We start from the raw sequence: 25,412 nt of genomic DNA on the forward strand, positions 1-25,412 counted from the left end.
TAAATTGTAGGTCCTGGTCTAATTAGCCCTAGTGTACAGAAGATCACCATGGTGTGACAAAAATGATCAAATAATCTCTGATAAATTTATTTTATGTAAACCTTCTGAAAGTTTAAAATGATATGTTGATCCACGAGATGGAGAAGAAGAGTCGTATTTGGAGAAAAGAATTTAGAAAAAAATTGCCATGTGTGGCCGTATTCCCAGTCTCTCTATTGTTCCTTAGGATTTTGTCTAATTTTTTTCAGCTTGCATGTTCGTAAACCAAGACAAGTACGTGAAATGAATTGATTTTTGTTATTAAACCAAATTGTGTGCATACCGAGACGTTCGTAAACCGAGGGTTTGACTGTATATATAATTAATATTTAAATCATTTTTGTCATTTTCATTTTTGTCAATGTCATCACGGTCATTTTCTGCACACGAGGGTAATTAGACCGGGACATTCAATTTATTGCCGATTCCGAACGGCAGCCTGTTTTGATACTTATCGAGAGGTTGGTGCGGTAACCCCACGATGTGGGACTTCCTGCGGTAGCAATCGTTTTCTGTGGTCATGTCCCCATTTCCGTTGTACCCCTGTGTCAGGAAAATTTCTGGCATGGACGAGCTGGGTATCGAAATCGCGACACCTCTAAACATCCTAAGGCGAGTATCTTATCGACCTTTGCTACCGCACCCAATAATATTTAAACTTTCAATCGATGATATTATTTTATCAATAATGATGTTTAATTCCTCAATAAAACTCGAAAGGTAACAAAACATAGAATAATGCGGAATCAATAGTTTTTCGAAAGTAAATGAACGTTAAACTTTTAAATACGTATTAGGATTAAGTCAAACTTATGATGTTAACTAAAATTTATATTTATTTCTCTCATAACGTTTTCCTTCGGTCATTTTCACGGGAGCGGATTTTACATTAATGCAACTTATCTTTCGGAAACTACGATACTTGCTTTAATTCTTCATCTTATAAGAAGTTAATATGTAATATCTTATTAAAGAAAAACTTCCAACGCTGAAAATCTGACTGTGTGTGTTTGATTAAGATCTTCTATCTTAATCTTACATAAGCTGTTCTCGATATTGACATTTCTTGCATGTTAATGATATTTCGAATACTTTTTCGCTCACTATTGTTTACCTCCTTCCACTTGCAACAGAGAAAGAAAGAAGTAAATCTTGTTTTCCCGATTGCATCATAAAATTATTTTTGATACTTTTTTTCCATTAATTACAGAGACTTAAATTAGAAGCTTTAATAACAAACAAACCTTCGTGTTCTACTGAGTCATGAATGGTGATCAGTGACTGATAAATCTCACTACTGATAACTTTCGAAATTAGACTTTAAGTCAAGTAAGTAAAGTTTCACGAGGGAGAGGATAAAGAGTAATTTTTTAAAAAAAATATTTAATGGTATCTGCAACTTTTCTTTTCCATTTGATCTTGACGCTTGTTGCATTAATTCCAACACGAATTTTTGTTCATCTTATCTTATTTTACTCTTCATTTTTTCTGAAATCTTGAAAAGGTTTACTTATTTACAAGAAGAAAGGCTCATGAATTAGACTACCTTAGCTTTTTGTCTGAGTGAAAATAAAAAGGAAAGTGAACTGAGACGGTAGCCTTATTGATCGCAGCCATTCTCCGGTAACTATGACGACACACACTTTCAGCATCATCCACTAATTTTCACGGATAGAATCGATGTTGCCGGCAGACGGCGCTATGTGTCTTGCTGAATAATATCCGTATTCGTAAGATACAGGCACTGTAGGGCACAAATAAATGTGAAATACGTAGTTTGAAACTTAACTTAATTTACCACAATTTGAGTTACCACAATCTTTTTCAAAGCTAAAAAACATAAATATGTCAGAGATAGATGATTTCTCTCAGCTCACAATACGTTTCTACTATGGTCATTTGGAGACCAATCACCGAAGTCAAGAGAGGGTGCAGCCTTCTACTCAGCAAGTCATGCTACTGTGCGTGTTATAAGAGACGAACAGTCATGTTTCTGTAGTATAAAAGTCAGTGCGCTTACCCGGACTGCAAGAGATCCGGAGTTCGATTCCCGGTTAAGACAAACAACTTATCTTTTCAAAGTTCAAATCGGCATAACATCTAGAAAGTATCTTGATTTGCTAAATAAGTCACTTGCCAACGAATTTGTTCTTTTTTTTTCTGAGGTAAACATAAGTTTTCATTCAATGCAATTTTTTTAAATGTGAGCAAGTCATTGTAAGTCGTATTCCTACAATGCCAATGTTTTCAAGCGGTGAGCCATGGAGGTTGAAAATTTTTTTGGCCGAAGTATAAAAATGACGACATTTGACAATGGGAACATTTGACAATAAAATGGGAATATTGTTTTGGTGTCCCACAAAATTTCAAAATTTATTTCATTTGTGCACGAGGTGAAGAAAATGAAAAACGAAGGATGGGATTATTTTCTAACATATGCTATAAAACAAAACAATATAAGTTTTTACTGCAGTGCTTCGTTTTACTTACAAGCGTTTGATCAAAATATCTTCCAACTTATAAATACTATAATCGTTCCGTCACGAAAATAAAATATATTTTATCTTACTTTCAAATCATATAAATGACCTAAAATGCATAAAGCTTTAAATTTTTTAACACTAATGATCTGTATGTGGTCTTTACCGCATATTCTACATTGATGCAGGAAAGCAACCCAACTTCATGCTGGAATATACGTGTCGATCAACTCATTTTGTAACTTGTTTGATCAGGTTCGACTTGGAAAAAAATTTACTCTGATACCCCGGAGTGTGTGTGTGTAAGCAATTATTTTGGTGCCACCTTTTACAATTTTAAAGAAGCAAAGCACCCCTATGGTCTGGCATCTGGGTCACCAGACACGCAACTCTTTCCCCAGTTATCGCCGTCTTAGGGCTCCCCATTGGGAATTCGAAAAAATATTTCCAGATAAGAAAATGATAGAGAATACTATAATACTACTGTTTTTTCGCAAATTCCGATAAAAACACTGTTTTGTTCGTTTAACAATCTGCTATACAGTGTCGATGAAAAGCTTTATAATTCCGACAGTTTAAACAAATTGTGAAAAAAATATACGATTTTGTTTTATTTTTTTTTCAACGAATTATTTAACTATAAAAACCACTTTTTTCAGTTTTTTAAAAGCAGCATATTGAATAAAGTTGTTTCAAAAATACCATAATAGGCATCATTAAATCGATTGTATGACTTTCTATGTAAAACATCTCTTACAAAAAATACCACTAAAAACTCATAATAATAAATACGCATCTCCCAACGTTCATGAGCTAGCTCACATAAATGCAAAATCTTTTCTTGAAAGCACATTATTTAATGATTTAAAGAATTTTATATAGGTGCATGAACTCTTCTTCTTCTTAGACATTATTATATTACAATAGTCTCGAGTATGAAAAATATCCCGGGAGCAAAACTTTCCAAATAACATAAATTGACAAAGAACTCTGCCGTGTTTCAACAAGTCTTTATAAGCCTCCCTTGGCTATTTTCCATCAACTCTGGAATCTCAAGCACGTATAGTGCTTTTCTGTTAGACTGTTTCCTAAAAGCTACTTTTATGGCTCATAGAGGTTACATATTATCGTCGCAAAAATATTTTTTAGGTTAAAAAGTTCTGCAAAATCCGTTTTTTTTTAAATTTTTTTTAGAACGTGATTCAGGAGACCCCTGAATCTCCCACCTAAAAACAACTGTTGCTCTTTCAGTGCTATCAAGATAGAAAGAAAATACTGAAATTACAACTACTTTGAAGTGGAGTTTAGTTTAAAATACAGTAGACTCTCGGTAATCCGCAACATATCAGACAAGTGGTACGCCGCATTACTGGAGGGTATTCAAAATAATAATAATAAGGCATTATTATGTACCATACGCCAGATTTTTATTAACAAAACGCCATATTAAGCCAAAAATGAACTGAAATTTGAATATGAATTTAGAATATTATATACACGCTTATAGAGTTCCCACTTCGAACGTTTTCCCGATTAGTACGGCCTATTTCCGGGATCCGAACCTTCACTCTAATGCTCTTCGAGATCTCTCGCTTAAAGCGTTTTCCCACTTACAACGTTTTTCATGGTGTTTTTCTTTTAAAAACGTTATAAGCGTAATCCCCACTCTATCTTATAACATTACTGTGCAATGAGTTTGCATAATGAATCTGTACATTGGTTTTTTGTGACAAATAAAATGTAATTATACCTCGTAACTGTATTATTTCCATGGGATTAAAAAAAACTTGGGATGCACGGAGAGTACATTCCTCTTGGCAAGGAGGTCAACCAACTTCACGCCCTTTTCAAGCCTTTTAATAATCTCATTTTTTTGAACGAGAGTATGGTTAAAGTTATGTTTATGCTTTCGTTGAGACCGCTTATTTGACTTTGTTTTTATATTATCCATGCATTTGTGAAACATATATAAAAAACAATACTCTTATGTGTTTTTCGTATAAGAAAGTGGTCCGGCCAAAGAATAAAAGAACGGCGAGAAAACGGCGGATTACTGGACAGACCGGATTAACTCACGGCCGAATTATCGAGAGTCTACTGCACAGTATTATTTTATTTTCTGTGTACTTTAACGGAAAAATGATGAATTGTGATCTTATAATTTTTTTGTTTCGTTAATTTATGAAGGATTATTTTTTTAAGCATGGGAATTATGCTTTTAAAAAATAATTATTTTGCGAGAATAGTTGGAGAAAACCCAAATACACTGGCGGGTCAAAAAAAATCGCAATGTAAATTTTGATCGTGCAAATAGTGAAAAGAGAATAAAGCCGAGGCCACAATCGTGTCCAGTCTGGTCCAATACGTTCCAAGGATGGTCATGGGTATGTAGTGTGGCCTCTCCACCGTTGTGCAATGATCGTTCTAAGGCAGCGTTTCTCAAATTGTGCATTGCGGCTCCTAGGGGCGTCGCGACGAGCTGGAGATATTGATTTCTGTGATTATTTATGCTTTGAAGTGGTTCTTTTATAATTAAAAATATCTACCAAACTATTCTGGGGAGCCGCAGATAGACCATGAATTGGGCAAGGGAGCCGCGGATGACAAAAGTTTGCGAACCCCTGTCCTAAGGTAATACGGTGCATTTCTTTCGGAGGCGGAACGCTGCAAGTACCGTACAGGACCCGAGTCGATGGTCAGCAGAGGACTGATTCGAGATACGGTGCCTATTTCTGCAGAAGACTCCTGTTCGGATACAAATTCTAAACCACAGAGCGAACCCATGTTCATCAGCCAGCACTTTAGCCTCGAGTTCCGGGCCAGTATCAAAGAGCAGGGCCCTCACGTCCCCCACCTTGAATTACCCAGGTCAACTGTACCAGGAGCTACCACTTAGAAGTAGACAGGCCGATTTGTCTTTGGGCAATGTGTCACCTTCTGAACCGTGACCCCCTTTGTGCTTTAGTGAGGGCAAAACGAGTGAAGGTGTTTGGCAATACGAAAATATTTTTGCTTTCCATTTTCAAGAATTTTTCGAGGTATATCATTCCACTAACTTGCAAAAAAACTAACATTAGTGAAGAGTAGGATGTCTGTTTTTTTTACGGGCATTCCTATATTTTTGGCTGTTCCATTTTTTTCTAATAATGTGATCCCCGTTTTTCCATGCATTTTTAACGAATTTTATGTCAATTTAAAATCAATATAATAATTCAGATATTTTATTCGTTACATTACACTCTAATTATGACTATAAATATGAGTAAATATACTCTCTCACATGTTTGTCATGTTCAACTTTTTTTTCATGAAATATATTTTAACCATTCCTCCGCGGTTTTATAAATTTCACATTATAACTGGTATACACAGTGGAAATAACCGAGCCCCCTGTAAAATGCCACATCTTTTTTTCAAGAAGTCTTTTTTCCGGTGATAGTGCCCCCCCCCCCCAGCAAACTTCGAGAACAATAAACTCAGGAAGAAAAATACTCTATCTTTTCTGTTATTTATACTGACGCTGTACTACCCCAAAGTGAAGGAGAAAAAAGGATATATTTCAACACGTTTATCCCTCTCTCTCTTTTTTGATATCAAAATGCGAATAAAAGTTGACTCCGCCCACTGACAGTTGATTCGACTGATTGGGGTGATGAAAAACATGTTCGTAGGAGAAGCAAATTTTAATAATAATAACGTGATCTTCACGTATTCCCAAGGGATACAAATACAACGCCACAACAGGCAAACTGCCCAACGAGGTGGCTGACTTAAGAACATCATGGATCCCCGAGCGATTTTTTGGAGGCCCTACCTACTACTGCTACACCACACATGCACCCCCCCCCCCCGCGGAACCCCCAACGAATCGGTACATGCGGGAATGTGCGTGTAGTGAAACCTGACGTGAAGTTTTTTGTTTCACTGTAATGCTTGTTATGTGTAGTGCTGCCATCTGCCACCAGTTTTTCTAACTATGAGTGAAGTGTTATGATTGAATGATTTATCGTTGTAGGATTGTTGCTCTCTGTGGCGAGACTTTTTAACGGGGAGATCGGCTCGCATTTGCGCCTTGAAGTTGGGAACCACAGAAAACCAACTTCAGCCGACCACCACTGTGGGGTTCGAACCCGGATCCTCGCATCGCGAGTCCGTCACTATAACCACTCGACCACCACAGCGGAGATCACTGTGGTCGCTTTTTTTTCCAACGTTTTCGCGTTTTTTACCAAAGTTACCATCGCTTTTTTTACAAAAGTTTATCACCAAAGCGGCCACAGACGGATCAGCATGATCCGTCCAGGGAATTTGTTAGTGTTAGTAGACATCCATGCCCGAACCGGGATTCGAACCCAGACCTGCACAGTGAGAGAAGCTAGTTCCCTAACCACTCGACTGCCAGGCGGCATTCGATATACAAAATCTATTTGCTCGTCATTGCGGAAATAAGAGGGTTTTAAGGAGGCGAGAAAGATATCTCGTAATTGCTGAAACACAAAACATCAATTTTGGTGAAATATCTCGTAAGTGCCACTGAAAAAATTAATTCGTTGCAATTGGCAGTAAGTCTTCATTCGTTGCATTGACATTTTTTAGTGATGACTTCAATAATTGGCGATTTGAAAAAACTTGGTAACTTTTTGGCCACGTTTTGTATTTTTCTCAATGAAATATGGTCAGCTTAGTGAGGATATATATTCACTGATATGCATACAAAGATTCGGTGTGACAAACGTATATATTAATTTCGTATGATTTTTTTTTATTATTGCTGTACACTTCCTTCCGTGTTGATAGGCAATTGAATCCCTAGGTAAATTCTAGTTATCTCAGGGTGCGAATTGATTACGTGTTTTATATATTATTATAAAAATTATGAAGTTATATACCATGCATTCAACCATCGTGAAAAAATCGAGATTTTTTTTCATTTATTTTTTATAACTAACATCATATCACACTTTATATGGAAAGTTTTATCCTTTGTACTCAGGAGTTTCCCCAATAAACATTAACGTTAACGTAAAGCTTCACTTGTTGATAAAATAAGATAAAACTGAACTAGGTTAAAGGGCGTTCACGCATCTTCGGGAAAAGATAATCCAGAATCCATATGCTTCGTATTTCGAAACTGTAGTCGAGAGCTTTCTAGAAAATTCTTTGTCTGTCCTTGTGCAAGATGTACGTATTTATCTACCATAAACACATAACGTACAAAACAGTCGTATTTTAAAGTTAATATGTTATCTATGTGTCATTGGGTGTGTCGTAAATATTCTTTTGGTAATACCGTTCTTTGCAATGACCGTCGATTTTCAAAATACGTACTCAACTAGACTTCGAAAACATCGTTCGATGGAATAAATCAGTGGAGGCCTTGGAAAAATGTCACGAGCTTTCACGTTGATTCCATAAGGAGAACGTTAAAACATTTTTAATTCATAAAACATCCCACTCGAAAACGGATGCTTAAAATGTCTCGTATTGTTATTGTAAGTTTATGTTTGTTATTGCAAAAAACTGCTTATGTGTACGATTGAATAAAACACGTATATTTTGAATGAATACCGTGCAGTTTAATTTTTCCCCTAAAAACCCTGCTTGTGTGTGTGTGTAACTAATCACTTTACGATTGTTATTTGATTTCGATAATCAGGTTCTTTTGTCATCTCACCAACACCCTTGGAAGTGAGAACCGACGTTATATATGAAGGAATCTTGGAATTAACTGCAGATTTTTTTAGCAGATTCCGTGCAATTTTTCTGGATAACTTTCTTAAACACCCTACGATCTGTATCAGTCGAACGTACATCACGATCGACTTAGTCGAGCATTCGTAGCATCTGCTAGCACTTAGTAGATCTCATTTCTTAAACTGCTCTTTTTGTTTTCCAGTCTTTTTCAACTGCATTCAAACCTTTGCTGTTCTTTTCTTCATTTGAACATCACCTTCAAATGGGTTTAAATTTCTGATTTTTGTGTCCTTTTTTTTCAGTTATCTATTTAATGTCAGTTCACGTTAGAATTTTTTTTTCTCTTTCCAAATTTTACGTAGTTTCTTTTCTTTCTCTCTCCAATCTCTGCCATAAAGCTGGATTGGAAGAAATCGCTGAAACGGGATAACTCCAGTAACAGTGTCCTGGCCTTCATGTCATATCAACATCTACTCACGTTCTACTGTGACATCACTGAACATCATCGGTTAAACGAGATACATGTAAATATTGCTAAAATTTTCCGAAGAGATCTTCCCGACGTTAGGCATTTAATATCTGAAGCCTGTTTAAGATGTTTTATTTCGAGTTTTTCTCTGATTTCCGGTTTTTGCGCATTCTAAAGACAGTCTATATCATTTTATACCAGTGTTAGCATCTTTTTTGACATCAGTGATAGGCTTTCTTGTTTTCATGTATGTCTAAGAACTTTTGGTCGTATAGTGTATTTTAATTTCTAAAATATATATTAAAAAATATAATTTAAAAGTGAAAATTTGGCCCAAAACCCGAGGAAAAAAATTGATTTTAGTCAATAAAGCTATCACTTTCTGAACGGGAGTAGATTTTAGGTTGAAACAATTTTACAAAAATCATGGCAAAAATTATTCTTCGAAAACACTTTAATCAAATATTATGTAAAAGAAATTCTTCTCCAAAGTTCTCTCTTTCAAAAATTAAGATTTTAATGCGACATATTAGAGAAACTTTTTCAAACTTTGGCAATGGCGTTAGCAGCAAAGGATTTTCATTTTCACATACTAAAATAATTTATCCCTGATTTTGGTCGGTCAATGTTAAGCTAAAAGCGTGACCTCGACGAAAAAATAGAGAGAGAGAGAGATATGAGTGTAGCGGGGGAGTAGTTATTTTCGGAAAGAATCCTCAAAAATCACTTACACTGGGTTGTAGCCAAATAACGCATTTCCCTCGTCGAAAACTCACTGAAAAGAAATCTTTGAGAAATTTATCAAAATAATTAGATTTTGAATTCAGCTGAACTTTAAATACGTCTTTCTCTGATTTTACATTGTACTTCGTGAGCTCATTTAATTATGCCGTCAAAAGTTCCCAGCTGTGTGGTTTTTTTTAGATCGAACATATTTTCCGCTTGTGAATTTTTTTAAATAAACTAATAGAAGTTTTTGGCTTTTTGTGTGCAAAAAAGTAGCACGTGAAAATTCGCTGAGATACTGGTAGTTTAAAATTCCTTAATTTTACTACTTTTATGTACTATAATGTACTTTAATATGAACTTTATGTACTGTAAAAAACTGCGTCTCGAAAAACTTCAAGACTTCAAAAAAACTCAAAAAGTGGAAAAATGAAAATATTTTAAACACCGATATATCTCAGTAAATTTCTTTTGGTGTAATAGAGAGGCGCTAATTTTATTGATAGTCAGTTTTTGATCAAAATGCCGTATAAAAAATTCGATTTTTGCATTTTCTCCTGTAATCATTTGGGGGGGGGGGGCAACTATCAGCAAGCTTTGCTCTCCTTGCCGATCAATATTTTATATTTTACTCAAAATTCAAAATGAACCACAGAATTTATATTCTTTTAAGATACGTTTGGTGAAGCTCCATGAATAGAACATGTGCCTTTAATGTTTTTTGAAATCATGATCCCACCAAAATTATTTTTTGTATTTGGCACTACTGACCAAGATCTTTTGATTGTCGTCGAGTGGAATGAGAATGCTCACAAAGATTAAAAAATGCTCGCAAACTGTTTCCATCATAAAAGAACGGAAGTCTAGTCATCTTCACTACATTAACGCAGTTGTCTGTATATATCACAATGAAATAACTGTTCAGTGAAGACAGATGATCCATACCCTGGCGTATGCTGATTAACGTTAACAAATTTCCAATATACAAACGTGTATCAATGAGGTGTAGAAGATATGATAAAAAAAATTCTCTGTGCGTTTCCCTTTCAACAAAAATTATTTGTGCGAGTATCCTTTGGCTGGATTCCAAATGAATGCTCTTGAGAAGCATGCTGTTTGAACAGGGGAGCGGCACGCACGTGGACGTTGCAAATGGAAAACAAACAGTTTCCTCGATATCTTTTTCTGTTGACAGCTGCGCATCCTTGGTAGATTAATACAATTCGAGAGTGCTTTCATCGTTAAAAATTTCGAAAATATGATTCAAAGTACAAAACTTATATACGAAATCAAGTGAAACGTATTGCGTTTCAAATAAAGAACGATCAAGATTGATCCATTGCAACACATCAGAGGCTTCAGCTTAACACATACCACAATAAATTTTGTTTTCCATATTTATGATTAAAATGCAACCATGTTGCTAACATGAAAACGCAATATGTCTTTTTATACTGTATGCATAACATTTAATATATTTGATAACATTCAGTTTTGTTTGAATGCTTCGTATTACTTATATTTTTAGAACAAAATATGGCACATAATAACTATATTAGTTAGTTCTCAAATTGATTTACTTCAGCTCGCGATTTAACAATGAAATATGAGTTCAATTTTTGATATGAAATTTTCTAAATATAGTAAATCTCTCATTTATTATATATTTTTTTCTAGAAAAAAGCGAAATCGGGAAGAATTTTCGATATGAGTTTATTTTATGTATCATGATCAGTCAGTCTTTCTTTTCTCTATATTTGGGTTCATGGACTATAAAAGATTCGTGTTACTTTCATCATTTTTATGATGTGATTAATACGTAAAATGGTATTTTTTGTATTAAAACTGCAATGAATTTTTTTTCGGCTTTTTCGGAAAAGGTTGAAATGAAGATTCTCTAATTATCCATCACAAATAACAATCTCAGAAACGATATACCGAAAACGTGAATTAAAAATTATCTGTAAAGCTTCACTAGAATATTCGCATTTTGTTTTTTCTTGACCTTTCTAAGGTTTGCATTAAAAAAAAGAAAAAGGTATCTTGGAGGTACTTTGGGTCAACTTGACCTCTGATGCGCAGCCGCAGAGTAATTAACCTCTAATGAACTCTGAAAGTAAACAATCGAACTGTAAACTAGATGAAAATAATTGTTTATTCGAATGACAATATATATTCTTTTGAATTTTAATCATCAACTTTGCAACGTTTTGTATATAAAGCAGTTTGCTTTCTTCGCACAGTGGGTCAACCAACTAAAAATGTTGCCTTCGCAGATGCAGAAATTTTTCATAGCTAATTTCTCAAACAAACGGTAGCACTTGTGTGACAGAGCACGCAAAGCGCAAAATGAAAGCATTCAAACTTTATTACTTTTTATCAGACATCAAGAAATACTTCCCGTATATTATTTGTGGAAAAAAAATAGTAATGAAGAGCCTGGAGAAATATACCGAATAAAGATTAATTATGGATTGCGCTACTGCATTCGCCAGGTACCTACAATTTCTGTCTTTCTCCAATACACAAAAAACCTTACTCGGTCTAGAAGAAGTTACAATTGATACTCTATGATTCTTTTCGTAAGAAGGAGCATTCTACAGGCATTTGAGAAGGGGTTGTGGTGGATGCTTACCTTCTCGTCGAGATGTTTTGATTCACAGGTGTCTTCTACTTCTGTCATGGTGGATGAAAACTACTTTGAGCCAATAAAGGCAGAATCTTGGAATTTTATGAGACAAGCGCTTTTTTAAATGCCTACAGGAGAAAACAATCAGCAGTAATCGAAGAGTGGAGGGCCAACTCGGATGACGTGCTTGTGATTCTGGTCGTCGCTTTCTCTCTCACTCTCTTCTGATTCTTTATCCTTACACGCGGAGGAAGCAATCAATGCTGGGATTCGTGTGTGTGCTGGCATCTGTCGGCAAAATACAGAGTAATATTGTTTTAACAAACACATGAGTTTTTGATGTTATATAAATAAATTATTAATAACGCAAGATCACATGCACGGAAAATCCTATTTTTTGTGCTGAAATCCTTCTTTAAAAACTCAGTGTGAATAACGTCACAAAATTATTATAGTAGAACTTGGTTGATTCTAAGTTGATGGAGACTACAAAAAGAAATCTAATTATCTAATTCAATTGTTGTAACAAAGACTATAAACTCATTAATTATTCAGAATGTATTGCATTATTATCAATTACTCGGTTACTTTCATCGTGGTTGCAACTGGTGATTGACTTCATCTTCTGAACATTTCAACACTGGAGGAGTCTATTGTCTATTACACACACTTTCATATCTGCTGAATAGTGGCGACGACTTCATTGCTATCTTCCTGTATAAGTTTCAATCAAATCATTAAAAATACAATAAAAAGCTCGCTTCTTTCAGAAAAAACAAAAGCCAGTGTGTGAGACCGATAACGAAATCATTGAATCTTGCTTGGACAGCTACAGCGAAGTGTTCTATTGTTGTGTGCATTCAATTTTCCTTCAAATGTCGTCGACTATTATGCTATACTCTGAATGAGATCAGTAAAGCAGGGAATAAAAAAAGGATCACTAAATCAGCCAGGAATTCTGTGAAAACAGACATTTCGCAAATGGCATTTAAATATCAAAGTTGTAATTATCCAAAAATTCCGAATCAAACAGGTTCAAATTAGCCAATTTCTCCGTTTATTCTTAATCTAAAAGAAGTTCGTACCCATTTGCTGATTGTATACTCTTGTATGATTAAACAGAGACGATAATTATTTTTACTTCCACTCGATCGACTAAAACATAAAGGGCATTAAAATTCACTCAGCTCTTTTTCCTCTTTACTACGTGTAAACAAAGATTCCAGTTTTGGGGAGTTAATATCAGTGAGACATTCTGTGAAAACAGACATCGAACACCTTCAAATTTGTCGTCAAAAATCTGTAAGTAGAGAGATTAATGAATGCCCTATTATTCATTTCATGAAGACTCATCCTAAATCTGTGCAAGTCTGGGATCGAATCCTGGTCCGAATTTGGGTGTTTCAGTTTAGCCGCTAAGGTTTGGCTATGAACTGTTTGTAGAAGCAGAAATAGGTGTAAGAAGTAGGTTTAATTTTTTCTTAAGAGTATATAAAGGCGTGTACACTAGCGAGCTGATCTTGTAGCGTTACGGCCCCCTGCAGCGGTTCTAGTCCGTTCGTGGGTACACAAACTTCCTTTGTGTTCCTTTCTTTCCTGTGTTCGTTAAAAAACCCGATTCCAGGTGGGTCCAGTTAAAAACAGCTCAAGAATCGTTCACACACCGTGCAAATTACTGAACAACCAATCGCGAAAGCTTACATTACATGATCCGCTCGCTAAACGCACGTATACATTATCGCGGATCATGCAATGAAAGCATTCGCAATTGGTTGTTCAGTAATTTGCACGGTGTTGTGAACGACGAACTAATCATTTTTGAACCGTTCGAACTGGACTACCGGGAGTTGGTTTTTTCAGCGAGCTCAAAAGAAGTTCGTATACCCAAGAACGGATTAAAATCGCTCCAGGCGGTCTTACCTCACATGTTCTGCTCGATAATGTATACGCGACTTAAGATGACTTTTACAATGTACGAAAGACTGGATACCAAGCGGAGATACAGTTCGGAAAGAATATTCACGTGCTTCCACGGGTAATCGAACCACCAACCTCTCGCAAGCCGGGGAGTGCTCTACCATTAAGCTACCGAGGACTGTCATATAAGATGTAAGGGAAGAAAATGTCAGTTCTCTCGGACTTAATCGGAGAGCACTCACCCGGATTGCGAGAGGTTGGTGGTGCAATTCCCTGTAAAGGCATGTGAATTTTCTTTCCGAAGTTCATTTTCATCTCCGTTTGCTATCCAGTGTTTCGTACTTTGTATGAACTGCGGAGAGAGACATTGTTTTTCTCTAAGATGACTTCGATGTGACAAAATTTGGTGGCAAATCTGTTACCTTACATGCGCGCACTACTGAAAAATAAGTGACACAATCATAGTTAAGCTTTTAAAATGTATTCTCTACTTCTGAGAGATGCATCTTTAACCCATATTACCCGAGGATAAACTGTGATTTCAGTACTCCAGCAGTTAAAGCACGCACAAGCATTTACCGAGAACAATAGCATTTGCATTGCATCTGAAAAGGCATTGGCAGATCATAATGTAGTCATCGAGGTCCAGTAAAACACCTGCTGCAGCAAGAATAAAAAAAGCCAGTTTGTGAAATTATCGCTTCCTAGAGCAGAAACAAAAAAGTTCCGATTTTTTTCATTGCCACTTTTTTTAATGTTCAAACGTAGGCTACATGTTATATGAAAAAAAGGAAAAGATGACTAAAAGTTAGCCAGGAATTTTCTGAGAAAAGAGACATTTTGCAAATGGCATATCTGAATCAAACTCGAATTATCCAAATAATTACGAAAAAAAAAATCGAATTAAATAGGCAATTTCAACATTAAATTGAATACGAAATTCAAGGGAATCCTTAAAACTCGAATCATTCGAAAATTCGAATTAACCAAGTTAGAATTAGCCAGGTTTGCCTGTATAACAATTACCAGTGCCTACAATAAAACTTACAATTTATAATTGAGGCTGGCCCGTGAGCACATACATATAAATTCACAGTTACATCAAACAAAAAAAAGAGAAAAAAGGGGGATGAATTGTTAGATATATACAGTATATGCTCGTTAAATAGACACTGGTATACATGTACAGGGTGTCCCATCAAGACAGCCCAAACTCTGCATAGCCAGATTCCTCACTTGGAATACATGAAAAATGCCCGAAGAAATGTACCTGTACGACCCATAGTTTTTGAGAAAAATGGGAAAAAAAAGTACGTCATATCCGGTGCAAGGAAAAAAACTTTATTGGAAACATAAACATCGGTATTTGCATTCCTCGATATGCGCGGTGGACATTTTGAACATCTTCCTATGCAAACCGGTGAGTTCATGTTTCCAATAAAGTTTTTTCTTTTGCACACAATATGACGTCATACTTTTCTTTCGCATTTTTCTTGAAAACTATGGGTCGTACAGGTACGGTTCTCTGAGCATTTGTTAGGTATTTCAAGCGAGGAATCTGGCTGTGCAGAGTTTAGGCGGTTTTAATGGGACACCCTGTATAAGTTCCCTTAGAAGTTCCGCTGAGGAATATAGACGAGGTGCATGTCTGGTTTAGTAGTAGTAGTATATAGATAGATCATCTAGACACCGAAGATACAGGATGATTACTCAATTGCCCTTGCCTAGCATTTTACTGGCGAACCGTTAATCCTAGAGGGCATACTTCCAATTAAAAAAATTATTCAAATAACGTGTAGAACTCAGATACGTCTTTCAGGTTGAAAAGTTATTAAAATAAGAAAAATTAACTTCTTATACGGACACCCTGTCCTCAAAAGCCCAATTAGAAAGTTCCACGAAATTCAAAGAAAATTCCACGTTTCTACCTACAATATTCGCAGAGATATTAGAATTCAGAAATCGGAGGAAAATCGGTTGGGAAAGATCAGCTGAAATAAGGGAAAGAAGCGTTGTTCGCGTTAGCTTTTGCCGATCTTTCCCAACTTTCCTCCGATTTTGAAATTAAATATCTCAGTGAATATTACACTTAGGAACCTGGAAGTTTTTTTGTTAGCCTGAGGAATGGTGACAGAGCAACAACTTTAATTGGGTTTTTGAGGACAGGGTGTCAGTATAAAAAGTTATTTTTTTTTTTATTTTAATTACTCTACAACCCCTTGCAACATGAATGACGTATCTGAATTCTACACGACGCGTGTGTGTTATTTGGATAACTTTTTAATTGAAAGTATGTCTCTAGGATCAACGGTGTGCCAATAAAATGCAGCAAGAAAAATTAAGTAATCACCCTGTATATAATTCTAAGTATAAAATAAACATACTTAACACGGACACGTTACAAATAGGTTTTTTATAAGTGAATTTTTTTATTAAACTGAAATTCACCGTGATGTAATGCCACCAAAATGTTATGAAGTCGGCTCGTTTATAAATACAGTACCCGCCACGAAGCTAGGCTGGAAGAGATCTCGGCAACGGGATAAGTCCGGTGGCAGAGCCACTGGCGTTCATTCAGTACCCGCCGATAATAAAATCACCGGCTAAAAAAAACAGCCGTTTTATAAAATCAAATAGCTAAAACAAAATCAAATCGATAACAATCATATTATTAAGTCTCCGTTTAATAAAATCAAGTCGCCACTTTTAAAAATCAAAAAAACATTTTTAAAATGAATTTTATCTACTTTGAAGGAAATTTAAACTTTTGAATCATTTGATCGAAGTTTTGGCATCTGGAATTCGTTTGCAAATATTTTCGAATTTCAGTTAGAGAAAAAAAAAGAAATTGAAATGTGTGTGTGACAAAAGAGACTGTGAACTCGAAAATGGGAATTTCTACTTCTAAATCGAGTGCAACCCCGGACTTCCGTCATCACGAGTGATTTAGAAATTATATTTACTGTAGTAGAACTTAGTTAATTCGAGGTTTCGATAATTCGAACTTTTATAAACACCCCTTGAGTGTTTTTCCATCTAATTCAGTGTTGAAGTTTCTTGTTTAATTCGAACTTATTTTCTTATGATTTGGATAATTCAAAGCTGGTGGAGAAAATGCCATAAAAAAAACTAATAAGTTTGAAGATTCTGTTTTTCTCTACTTTTTTTCAATGTATATATAATTTAACGCGCATTTTAACATTGTTCAGCTGGAGTGCATTGAGACTGTATACCACTTAATATACCACAGTTTGAGTACGAATTTTAAAAAAAAAATAACCTCAGCTTTCTGTGAAAATGAACGAAATGGATCACAAGTAAGGCAAATTTAGAATTTAGATTTTTTTCTGGTTCATATATATCCCACTAGTGGTAATATCAATTATGCTTTTCAACCTATAGATCAAGGTGCAACATTCAAAATCTGAATCTTTTAGTAGTCATCAAGGGTATGGAAAGTATCAGAAAGTTCAGATTGTGCAATAGGGTGGATCGAAAAATCGAAATGGGGATAAAAGAATCGGCTTGGGGTGCAAAAATTGTCTTTTACGCATACTAGCATAAATGCAAATTTTTTCAATTTCAATTAATTTCTTCCGGTGCCCCAAGACACTTAAATGTTTGCCAAAAATCGATTTTATGTAAATTTTGAATAAAAAATAAAAAATGAGTAAAATAATCGATTTCACAGGGAAAATAGTATAGGAGAGAATGAAAAATCATTTATTGTTTATTAATAAATGTATAAAATTATCTAGTATAGTAAAAGTTGGAAACCATGGTAAAATTGGAAGGAATGGTGAAAATATTCATGCCATAACCCAAGCAGTTGAAAGATACATTCGCCTAGTGTCTGAGGCATCGGAAAGTGTGTGTGGAGAAGAGACACGGCTTCATATTAAATGGGAAAAAATCAAGAAGCCATGTATCATACATTTTAATAAATATGTAAATCTTCAAATTAATACAATTAAAAAAGCCATTATATATGTTCAATTTTTATAAGTTTTATGATTTATTGCTTTGATTTTTAAATTTATACTTCATGCATTATAAAATTATTATTATTTATAAGTTTATATACTTTAATGCCTGAATACTCTGCAAAATCTATAAACATTATTCATTAATTTACAATTTTTTATGTATTTTCATAAAAGTGTGAATTTTTAACTATTTTTGGGGTGCTTGGGCAACACCTTCTAGAGCACCTTCTGCTTTAGAAGGTATTGGCTTGGGCCACCAGAAGATATGAATGGATTTCAACAAAAAAAATTACGCAAACTAATACACCCAAGAAACAACTTTCCCACCCCAAGCCAAAAATAATTTCGAAAAAATTTTTTCCTATACTTTTCGATCCACCCTATTGTGTAACACGTTAATGAAAGTATACTTCCTTGATAGCATGCGAATGATAAGCAAAATTTGGAAAAAAGTTTCGTAACTGATTATCATGAACTGTTTTCATAAATCAGACTTTAAACATGGTCAAAAAATTCTTCAGTCATGCTGGTTCCAGAACAGTAGACTAATGTAGCAGCTAAGATCAATATATTATACAGTAGTTAAAAAATAATTAAAATCCGGGAAACAGTTTCGTAACTGATGATAAAATTTTAATAATTTATAATAATTATCTTATGTGAATGTTGATGATTAAGTTGCAATTTGTGATCATTTTGCTGATCCAGGATATATTTATGGGATAATTCGAATTTTGGTTTATATAGGGTGATCAGCGAATAAGCCCTTATTTCAAAATTAAATATCTCTACAACAAAGATCAATAGAATTATGCGGTAAACGGTACGTTTATTAGCAAAACTGTAAAAATGTTGTACAGAAATTTCGAAAATTTAGTTGTTTTTTTAATTTTTTAAAATTAAAAAAAAAAAAAAAAACTGGAGATTTTGGAGTTCCGAAAATCCTCATTTGTGTGAAGAGAAACCACTGCATTCGCCTAAAGTTACTGCAGGGGCTGCGGTATGCGCCAGAGGCATTATCGGCCCCTTCTTCTTGCGAGAAACGATTACTACTGAACGTTACGTTACAATTTTGGAACAATTTGTCAGCACACATGGCGCATACCGCAGCCCATGCAGTAACTTTAGGCGAATGCAGTGGTTTCTCTTCACACAAATGAGGATTTTCGGAACCCCAAAATCTCCAGTTTTTTTGTTTTTTTAATTTTACAAAATTTAAAAAAAAACTAAATTTTCGAAATTTCTGTACAACGTTCTTACAGTTTTGCTAATAAACGTACCGTTTACCGCATAATTCTATTGATCTTTGTTGTAGAGATATTTAATTTTGAAATAAGGGCTTATTCGCTGATCACCCTATAAGAACGTTTTCCAGTGACTTTGGACTTCGAATTAACCAAGTTTGACTGTAATCAAAAAAGATAACAGACCAGAAAGAGCTTCTTTTTTTTTTTTTTAATTTAATGATATTGAGAAAATAATCACAGACTGCCAAAAGGACTAATCTGAGTCTTCAAAAAAATGTAAATCATAATTTACTTGAGAACATTTGTATAAAAACATCATGTGTTAGTTTAATTAATCAGTAATAAACTATTTAATAATAAAAGTGTCAATTAATCCGTGTAGAATACATTATATTTTTTTTATACAAAATTTTTATATTATATTTTTAGGTTATGGAATTTTTGAGTAAAAAATATATACAACTATAGTTTGTGATTCACCGGTTATAAAAATCAGCCGCTTAATAAAATCAAAATCGTCACGATAAAAGCGATTTGAATAAGCGGTGGGCACTGTATTCTAGATTTGTACGTGGGGAAAAGCACACAACCCTATGCATGGATGTTATAGAATGAGTTTTCGAATGTTCATGGCGTGCGTAACTCACACACACACCATCTTTTTGTTATTTTTCCTTTACATTTCTCCATTTGGTACTTCACGCTTTCTTTCTGATTTTTTCCCCACGGTTATATATATAGGTTGATCGAACATACATAAAAATGTGCTGTAAAGCGTGTCTAAAATCGGACTTGATGCAAGGGAATATGCATTTACTTGATCGCTCGCGTGATTGATCACTTCAGTGGTATTCGTGAAAAATAAAATATCTTTTAGTGCCGGAATGCATAGAAGCGAATGTATGGATAAGATATCACGTCTTACATCATCTTATTTCCGAAACTATCTGATAATAAATTTTAAAAAGTTCCAGTTGTCTTTCATACGATGCTCAGAAATAAGTGGTATAACGCTTTTAAAAAATTCAATAATTAATTAATTGAAAAACTTTAACTGTATACATGACCAAATGCTGAATAATCTCCTTCGATTTTTTTATAAAGTAATTTCTTCTTTTTTAAAATATTTCAAATATATTTTTCATAACACAGGGAGGACACAGAAGGAATAGACACTTTTAACATTTCATAAGAAAATAAATATATTGCAGGTGTATGCAAATTACTTACATGAGTTTTGTTTTTTTACTTTTGACTTCTAAAGATATCCATGTGATCTGTACAGGGAAATTGTTAAAGTTAATTATAACCAAGAGTCGGGTGTTGTTTTCTAAAAAATCTTGAAAAATGCCAAAAAAAATGTCCCAAAAAATTAGAAAACAAAAACTGCCATGAAAATAACAACACAAAGTTCTTAAAAACCGGTTATGTTCGAAAGAAAAAGTTTTTTTGTAGCATCAAAATCATACGTAAATTTTTTCTCAACATTTAAATTCCATCAAAAATGAAAATTTTTCTAAAAAACGAGTTATAATTCATAAATCGATAAAGAACACCTACTATGACCCCGCTAAGGGTGGAGCTGACTCCAGCCCGGAGGGCCTGAGACGATTCTTATCATTTTTTGTTTTTTTGCACTATAAATTCACTATTGAAGGGCCCGTGAAAAATCCCACCGGGGCCCCACCAAACATCTCAGTATGGGGGCCCTGCTGCCAGGTGTGAGGGACCATCACTGGCGTACTAGGGGTAGGGTTTTTGCAATAAAGAACGAAAAATGAAAGCATTCCCTCCCCCTGTTCCCAGGAAAATCCTGTTTATGCCTGTGGTTAGTTAAGCCAAAAACTTTTTTTCTTACTTTCCAAGAAATTTAAGCATAAGTGCTCAATGTAATCAGTATTCATTTCATTTTTCAATCCTTTCCATTTTCGAAAATTTCAAAAGTGAAAAAATGTCCCAAAACCCAAAAAACTACCCTAAGAGTGAAAAAAAGCAGAAAAACGCAAAAAAAAAATTCATATATCATCAACATGCGGCATTGGGTATAACTATACCTAAGCCCGGATTTGATCCCATAGCTGTACAGCTGAAGACTAGCACGTCAAATGTCAATTAGGGGTAGGAGTGTTCTTCACTTATACAGACAGGCATGACCGCCGACTGCCCATCTTGTGATGATTTGGGCTCTTTCCCAAAGGGATGGACGGTCTCGGAGAGCCTTTACTTATACAGAAAGAAAGCATGAGATGTCACCCGAAGAAGCCTGGAACGAAACTTTTGTGCTTTTCATTATAGAGAGTCTACGACGAATTTATCATTCTAATATTAGTTGATAACTAATGATATACATATATGGTATGCTGTAAGTCCTAATGCGGCCTTATGTCTCATCAATAGTTCGTCCTAGAAGAATAGTTCCAATTTAAAAATGCTCAAAATGTGTTCAAAAATTACCCTGCACCAGTTTTGAGAATGCAAATGCAGTGTGTCAGAAAATAAAAAACTAAATGACTATATGAACACGCTGTCCTGAAAATCCAATTAGAGAGTTGTTGTCTGTCCTTCCCCTCTTTCCTGCGATTTTTGAATTTAAATATCTCAGCGAATACACTTGGAAACGGGGAAAAAAACAATTTGTCCTCGGGAGATCTTTCGAGCTGGGTTTTTTAGGACAGGGTGCCCGTATAAAAAGGTAACTTTTATATATATATATATATTGATAATTATATACAACCCCTTACAACATGAATGACGTATCTGACTTCTACACGTTATTTGGATATTTTTCTAATCAAAAGTATGCCTCTGGAATCAACGGTTCGCCAGTAAAATGCGGCAAGGGAAATATGGAATCACCCCTGTATATATACTGCGAGTATGCACAAAAACCTAGAACGAAAGTCTCTAGAGATAAAAACTAGGATGAAACAGGGTTAAATTTTCACTCAAAAACAATTCTTACCCACTAATTTCACGCTGGTAAAACTTGATAAATATAGCGACTTCTGAGTCAATCCACACGTTTGAATGACACGCGTATTATATTTATACAGTATAAGCAACGCGTCCAACAACTAAGTGGATAAATCACCATCGCAAGATCCGTAAATTCTCTCTTGATGTATTATACTCACTTCAAACCTGCAGGAGACCCTTGTTGAAAAAAATACACTTTACGTTAAGCGTGACAAATAACATATCCAAAGATTTCGAACCCTACCATAGCGAATTGGTCTGCTCCCTATACATCGTTGCAAAACTCCACACACTCAAAACACTTTATTACATCTTTCTTATGGCAACCTCGTCAATTTTGCACTTTTTCGGTGTATTCACTTTCATAAATTCTAGTACTGTATAGCATATTGCTTTTTTTTTCTTTCCAAGTAGGTTGACTTTTCTTGGAGGCGAACCGTAAAATTTTAAGTCGTTCGAGATGACACAAAAAAAAGTATTTTTCTTTGTCAATAATAGAAAGTATCAGTGTTTATAATTAACATTAAAACGTTTTTTTAATTCCGTTTTATCATCAACAGAGCAGTAGGCTGCCATCGAGCTTATGACGTTACTGTTATCTTTTTCAGTTCGATGATTAGGGTAATAGATATAAAAGGTTCCAACGGACTATCTGATAATGCACTGTGAGCCGCTTTATCTTTATCATAAAAAATTACAGGTTTTTTTCCCGAGATGAATAATACATGCAGATTATTGTAACACTGTTACACACGTAAAAGTTTAATAATTTTGAAATACAGGCGTCCTTCGCTTTACGCAATTAATTGATTCTACAAAACAATCGCGTAAGACGAAATCACGTAAAGTGAGAAATGAGTTAAATTTGGTATGGGTGAGAAAGGGATTTTCTTCAGAAGGATTGGAAAAAGTAAACCTTACTTCCAGCAGCAAAATTAAGTTTTTTAAATGAATTAAGTATCTAAACTTATAAGTAAATCTAGTCAATTTAGACTGTGTGTGTATGAATAAATTTGATTAACACTTTCTGCTTCTGTCCTCATTTCTAAATAGTGCTTCCAGTATGATACACGTGGATTTTTTTCCCCCTGAAGAGCCTGGCATGGCAGACTGACAACTTTTTTAACGAAAGTAGTCGAGATTCCAGCTGGCTATTCGTCTGTATAAAAACTTTAGAAGCAAACTATATAGAGAATTCTGAATATTCCTCGCAAGTATGATAATTCTAGATTCATTAGGATCGTTTTGGATTAAAATTCTGAAATTCAAAAGAAATGCCAAAAGATGTTCATTAGTGAGACCTGGTTAGACATATTTGAGCGTTTCGTCTCATCTACATCAACAAATCCAACGGATTTTGCCATTTTAATTACGTCATATTTCTAATTTGGATGCCCATTTTTAGGATTAAAATCAAACTACAGACCAAATTTTGAGGGTCGCAATTTGTAAAAGTAACTTTTCAAAATCGCATTTTAGTGAAATCACGTAAAGCGCAACCGCTTAAAACGAGGGATACCTGTATGCACTTGTTTTTCATTTGAATTTTTTTACCATCACATGAAGAAATCTTTACGAAAGACTTAATTGAAAAGAAACTATACCCAAAAATGATCTTGTTCTATTCATAATTATTGTTCGACTAAGCGTAATACTGTATCCCTTGATTAAAAAAAATCAGTATACCATGAGTTATATAAACTGGAAAATTTCCAACGTAGGAGTCTAATCCATCGACAAAAAAAAATATATTTCGTGCCTCATCATGTGATCAGCGGCCCATTCACTTGAATGCGTTTAACAAATGTATAGAATTGTGTTTAATTTTTGCACTATTCGATATATTCCTTAGGATGAGAATCTAAATGCACACATAATCAAAAGTTATTATTATTTTAATAATTATGTATACTGAATGTTACGATAAATGTTATAAATCGGCGATTATACATAATAGTTGGTTATTAGGCTATGCATAATCACCAATCGCCTCTGTAAGTTTGATATTCACAAAATTTATCAGTTTCACCTGTGATTACGCACAATTCCCAAATACAGTTGGTAAGTGTGATATATATGGAAAAAAATATCAACTTTCTTCTCTCTTCATTTGATAAATGCATTAGTTTCACCAGTACGTGATACGTACACTACACGTATTTTTCCATAAAAAATTAAATCAAAAAGAGTGTTAAAAAAGATAAAACATAAACATATTTTTAAGTCTTGTAATGTTGGCTTTCTTCACTTATATCAACATGTGCAAACATAAACACCATTACCGATCGAATTCATTAGTCTAGGATTAGTCATTCAGTCTAGGATGAAGTTTGAGGATAAAGTCTGGTAAATTTGAGTAATTTCATTGGAGATTTTCCATATTTAAAAATACGACCTAGGGATTATACATAATCACCGGTACATGTGATAAATTTGCAATACAGTATATGGACAAAATTCACCAAGTTCACCAAAATGATCGGTGATCATGCATAATTACCGGTTCAAAACGATTAAGGAAAATGTAATTTTTATTTGATTGTGATTTTTAAACATTTTAATTGATAAAATACTGACAAAGAACATTGTTAGGTATTCATAAAAAGTCGTGTTGCAAAAGTTAATCATCAACAAAATTTTAATAAACTTAAATTAATAATTTAAATAATAATAATTCCCTAATTGTTTTTTGAGCGGTGTATCACAAGCTATAGATGTTACGACTGATGTCCGAAGTCCTATCAATTCCCGAAATGGTCATCTACTTCGCATATCGCTCAGACCGGAAATTTCTCCTTGACGTACGGTTTAAACAGCATCATTCACTCCATGCTGTTATTTTACTCAAAGTTTCGCTTCGAACAATAGTTCTTACTTTTTCGGTCTAGTAATTCTAATAATCACTCGAAAAAAATTTATTTGTGTTGATCATGCACTAAATTTAAATCTTTCTCAAACGTTTAAAACTCTTTTGAAATTGTTGAAACGTACTTTGAAACTAGAGGAAAAACTAGTATAAAAATTGTTTATCATCTTAAAAACCGCTTCCGAAATCATAGTCTATAAGAAGCGTAAGGTCATAAAGTAGTGCGCTCTAGCAAGGTTGTATCCGTTGAAAAGCACAGACGAGCCATTCTGGGATTGGTACTTCATTTACGCTTTGTAAACGCGTCATTCGTGTATGATATTGGTAGATGAGTGTGGGCCTTTTATCGCAGAGAATGCATATCAGGAAGCGGCTGATGGAGA

General features: G+C 34.5%; 1 protein-coding gene across 1 annotated transcript in view; it reads right to left on the minus strand.

Annotated features, from left to right (window-relative positions):
- Positions 1-12,252, minus strand: part of LOC149080567 (uncharacterized protein ZK1073.1-like) — a 59,865-nt gene extending 47,613 nt beyond the window's left edge. The window contains exon 1 of the mRNA XM_089239697.1: positions 12,044-12,252. Within this exon, the coding sequence (XP_089095823.1) occupies positions 12,044-12,091 (48 nt within the window). The 5' untranslated portion in view covers positions 12,092-12,252. The remainder of the gene's footprint in view (positions 1-12,043) is intronic.
- Between the last annotated feature and the right edge of the window lie 13,160 nt (positions 12,253-25,412).

This window comes from Pholcus phalangioides, unplaced genomic scaffold, assembly GCF_987345545.1.
Source record: "Pholcus phalangioides strain wild (caught in Gottingen) unplaced genomic scaffold, Ppha-v1.0 ptg000011l_1, whole genome shotgun sequence".
Classification (NCBI taxonomy): Eukaryota; Metazoa; Arthropoda; class Arachnida; order Araneae; family Pholcidae; genus Pholcus; species Pholcus phalangioides.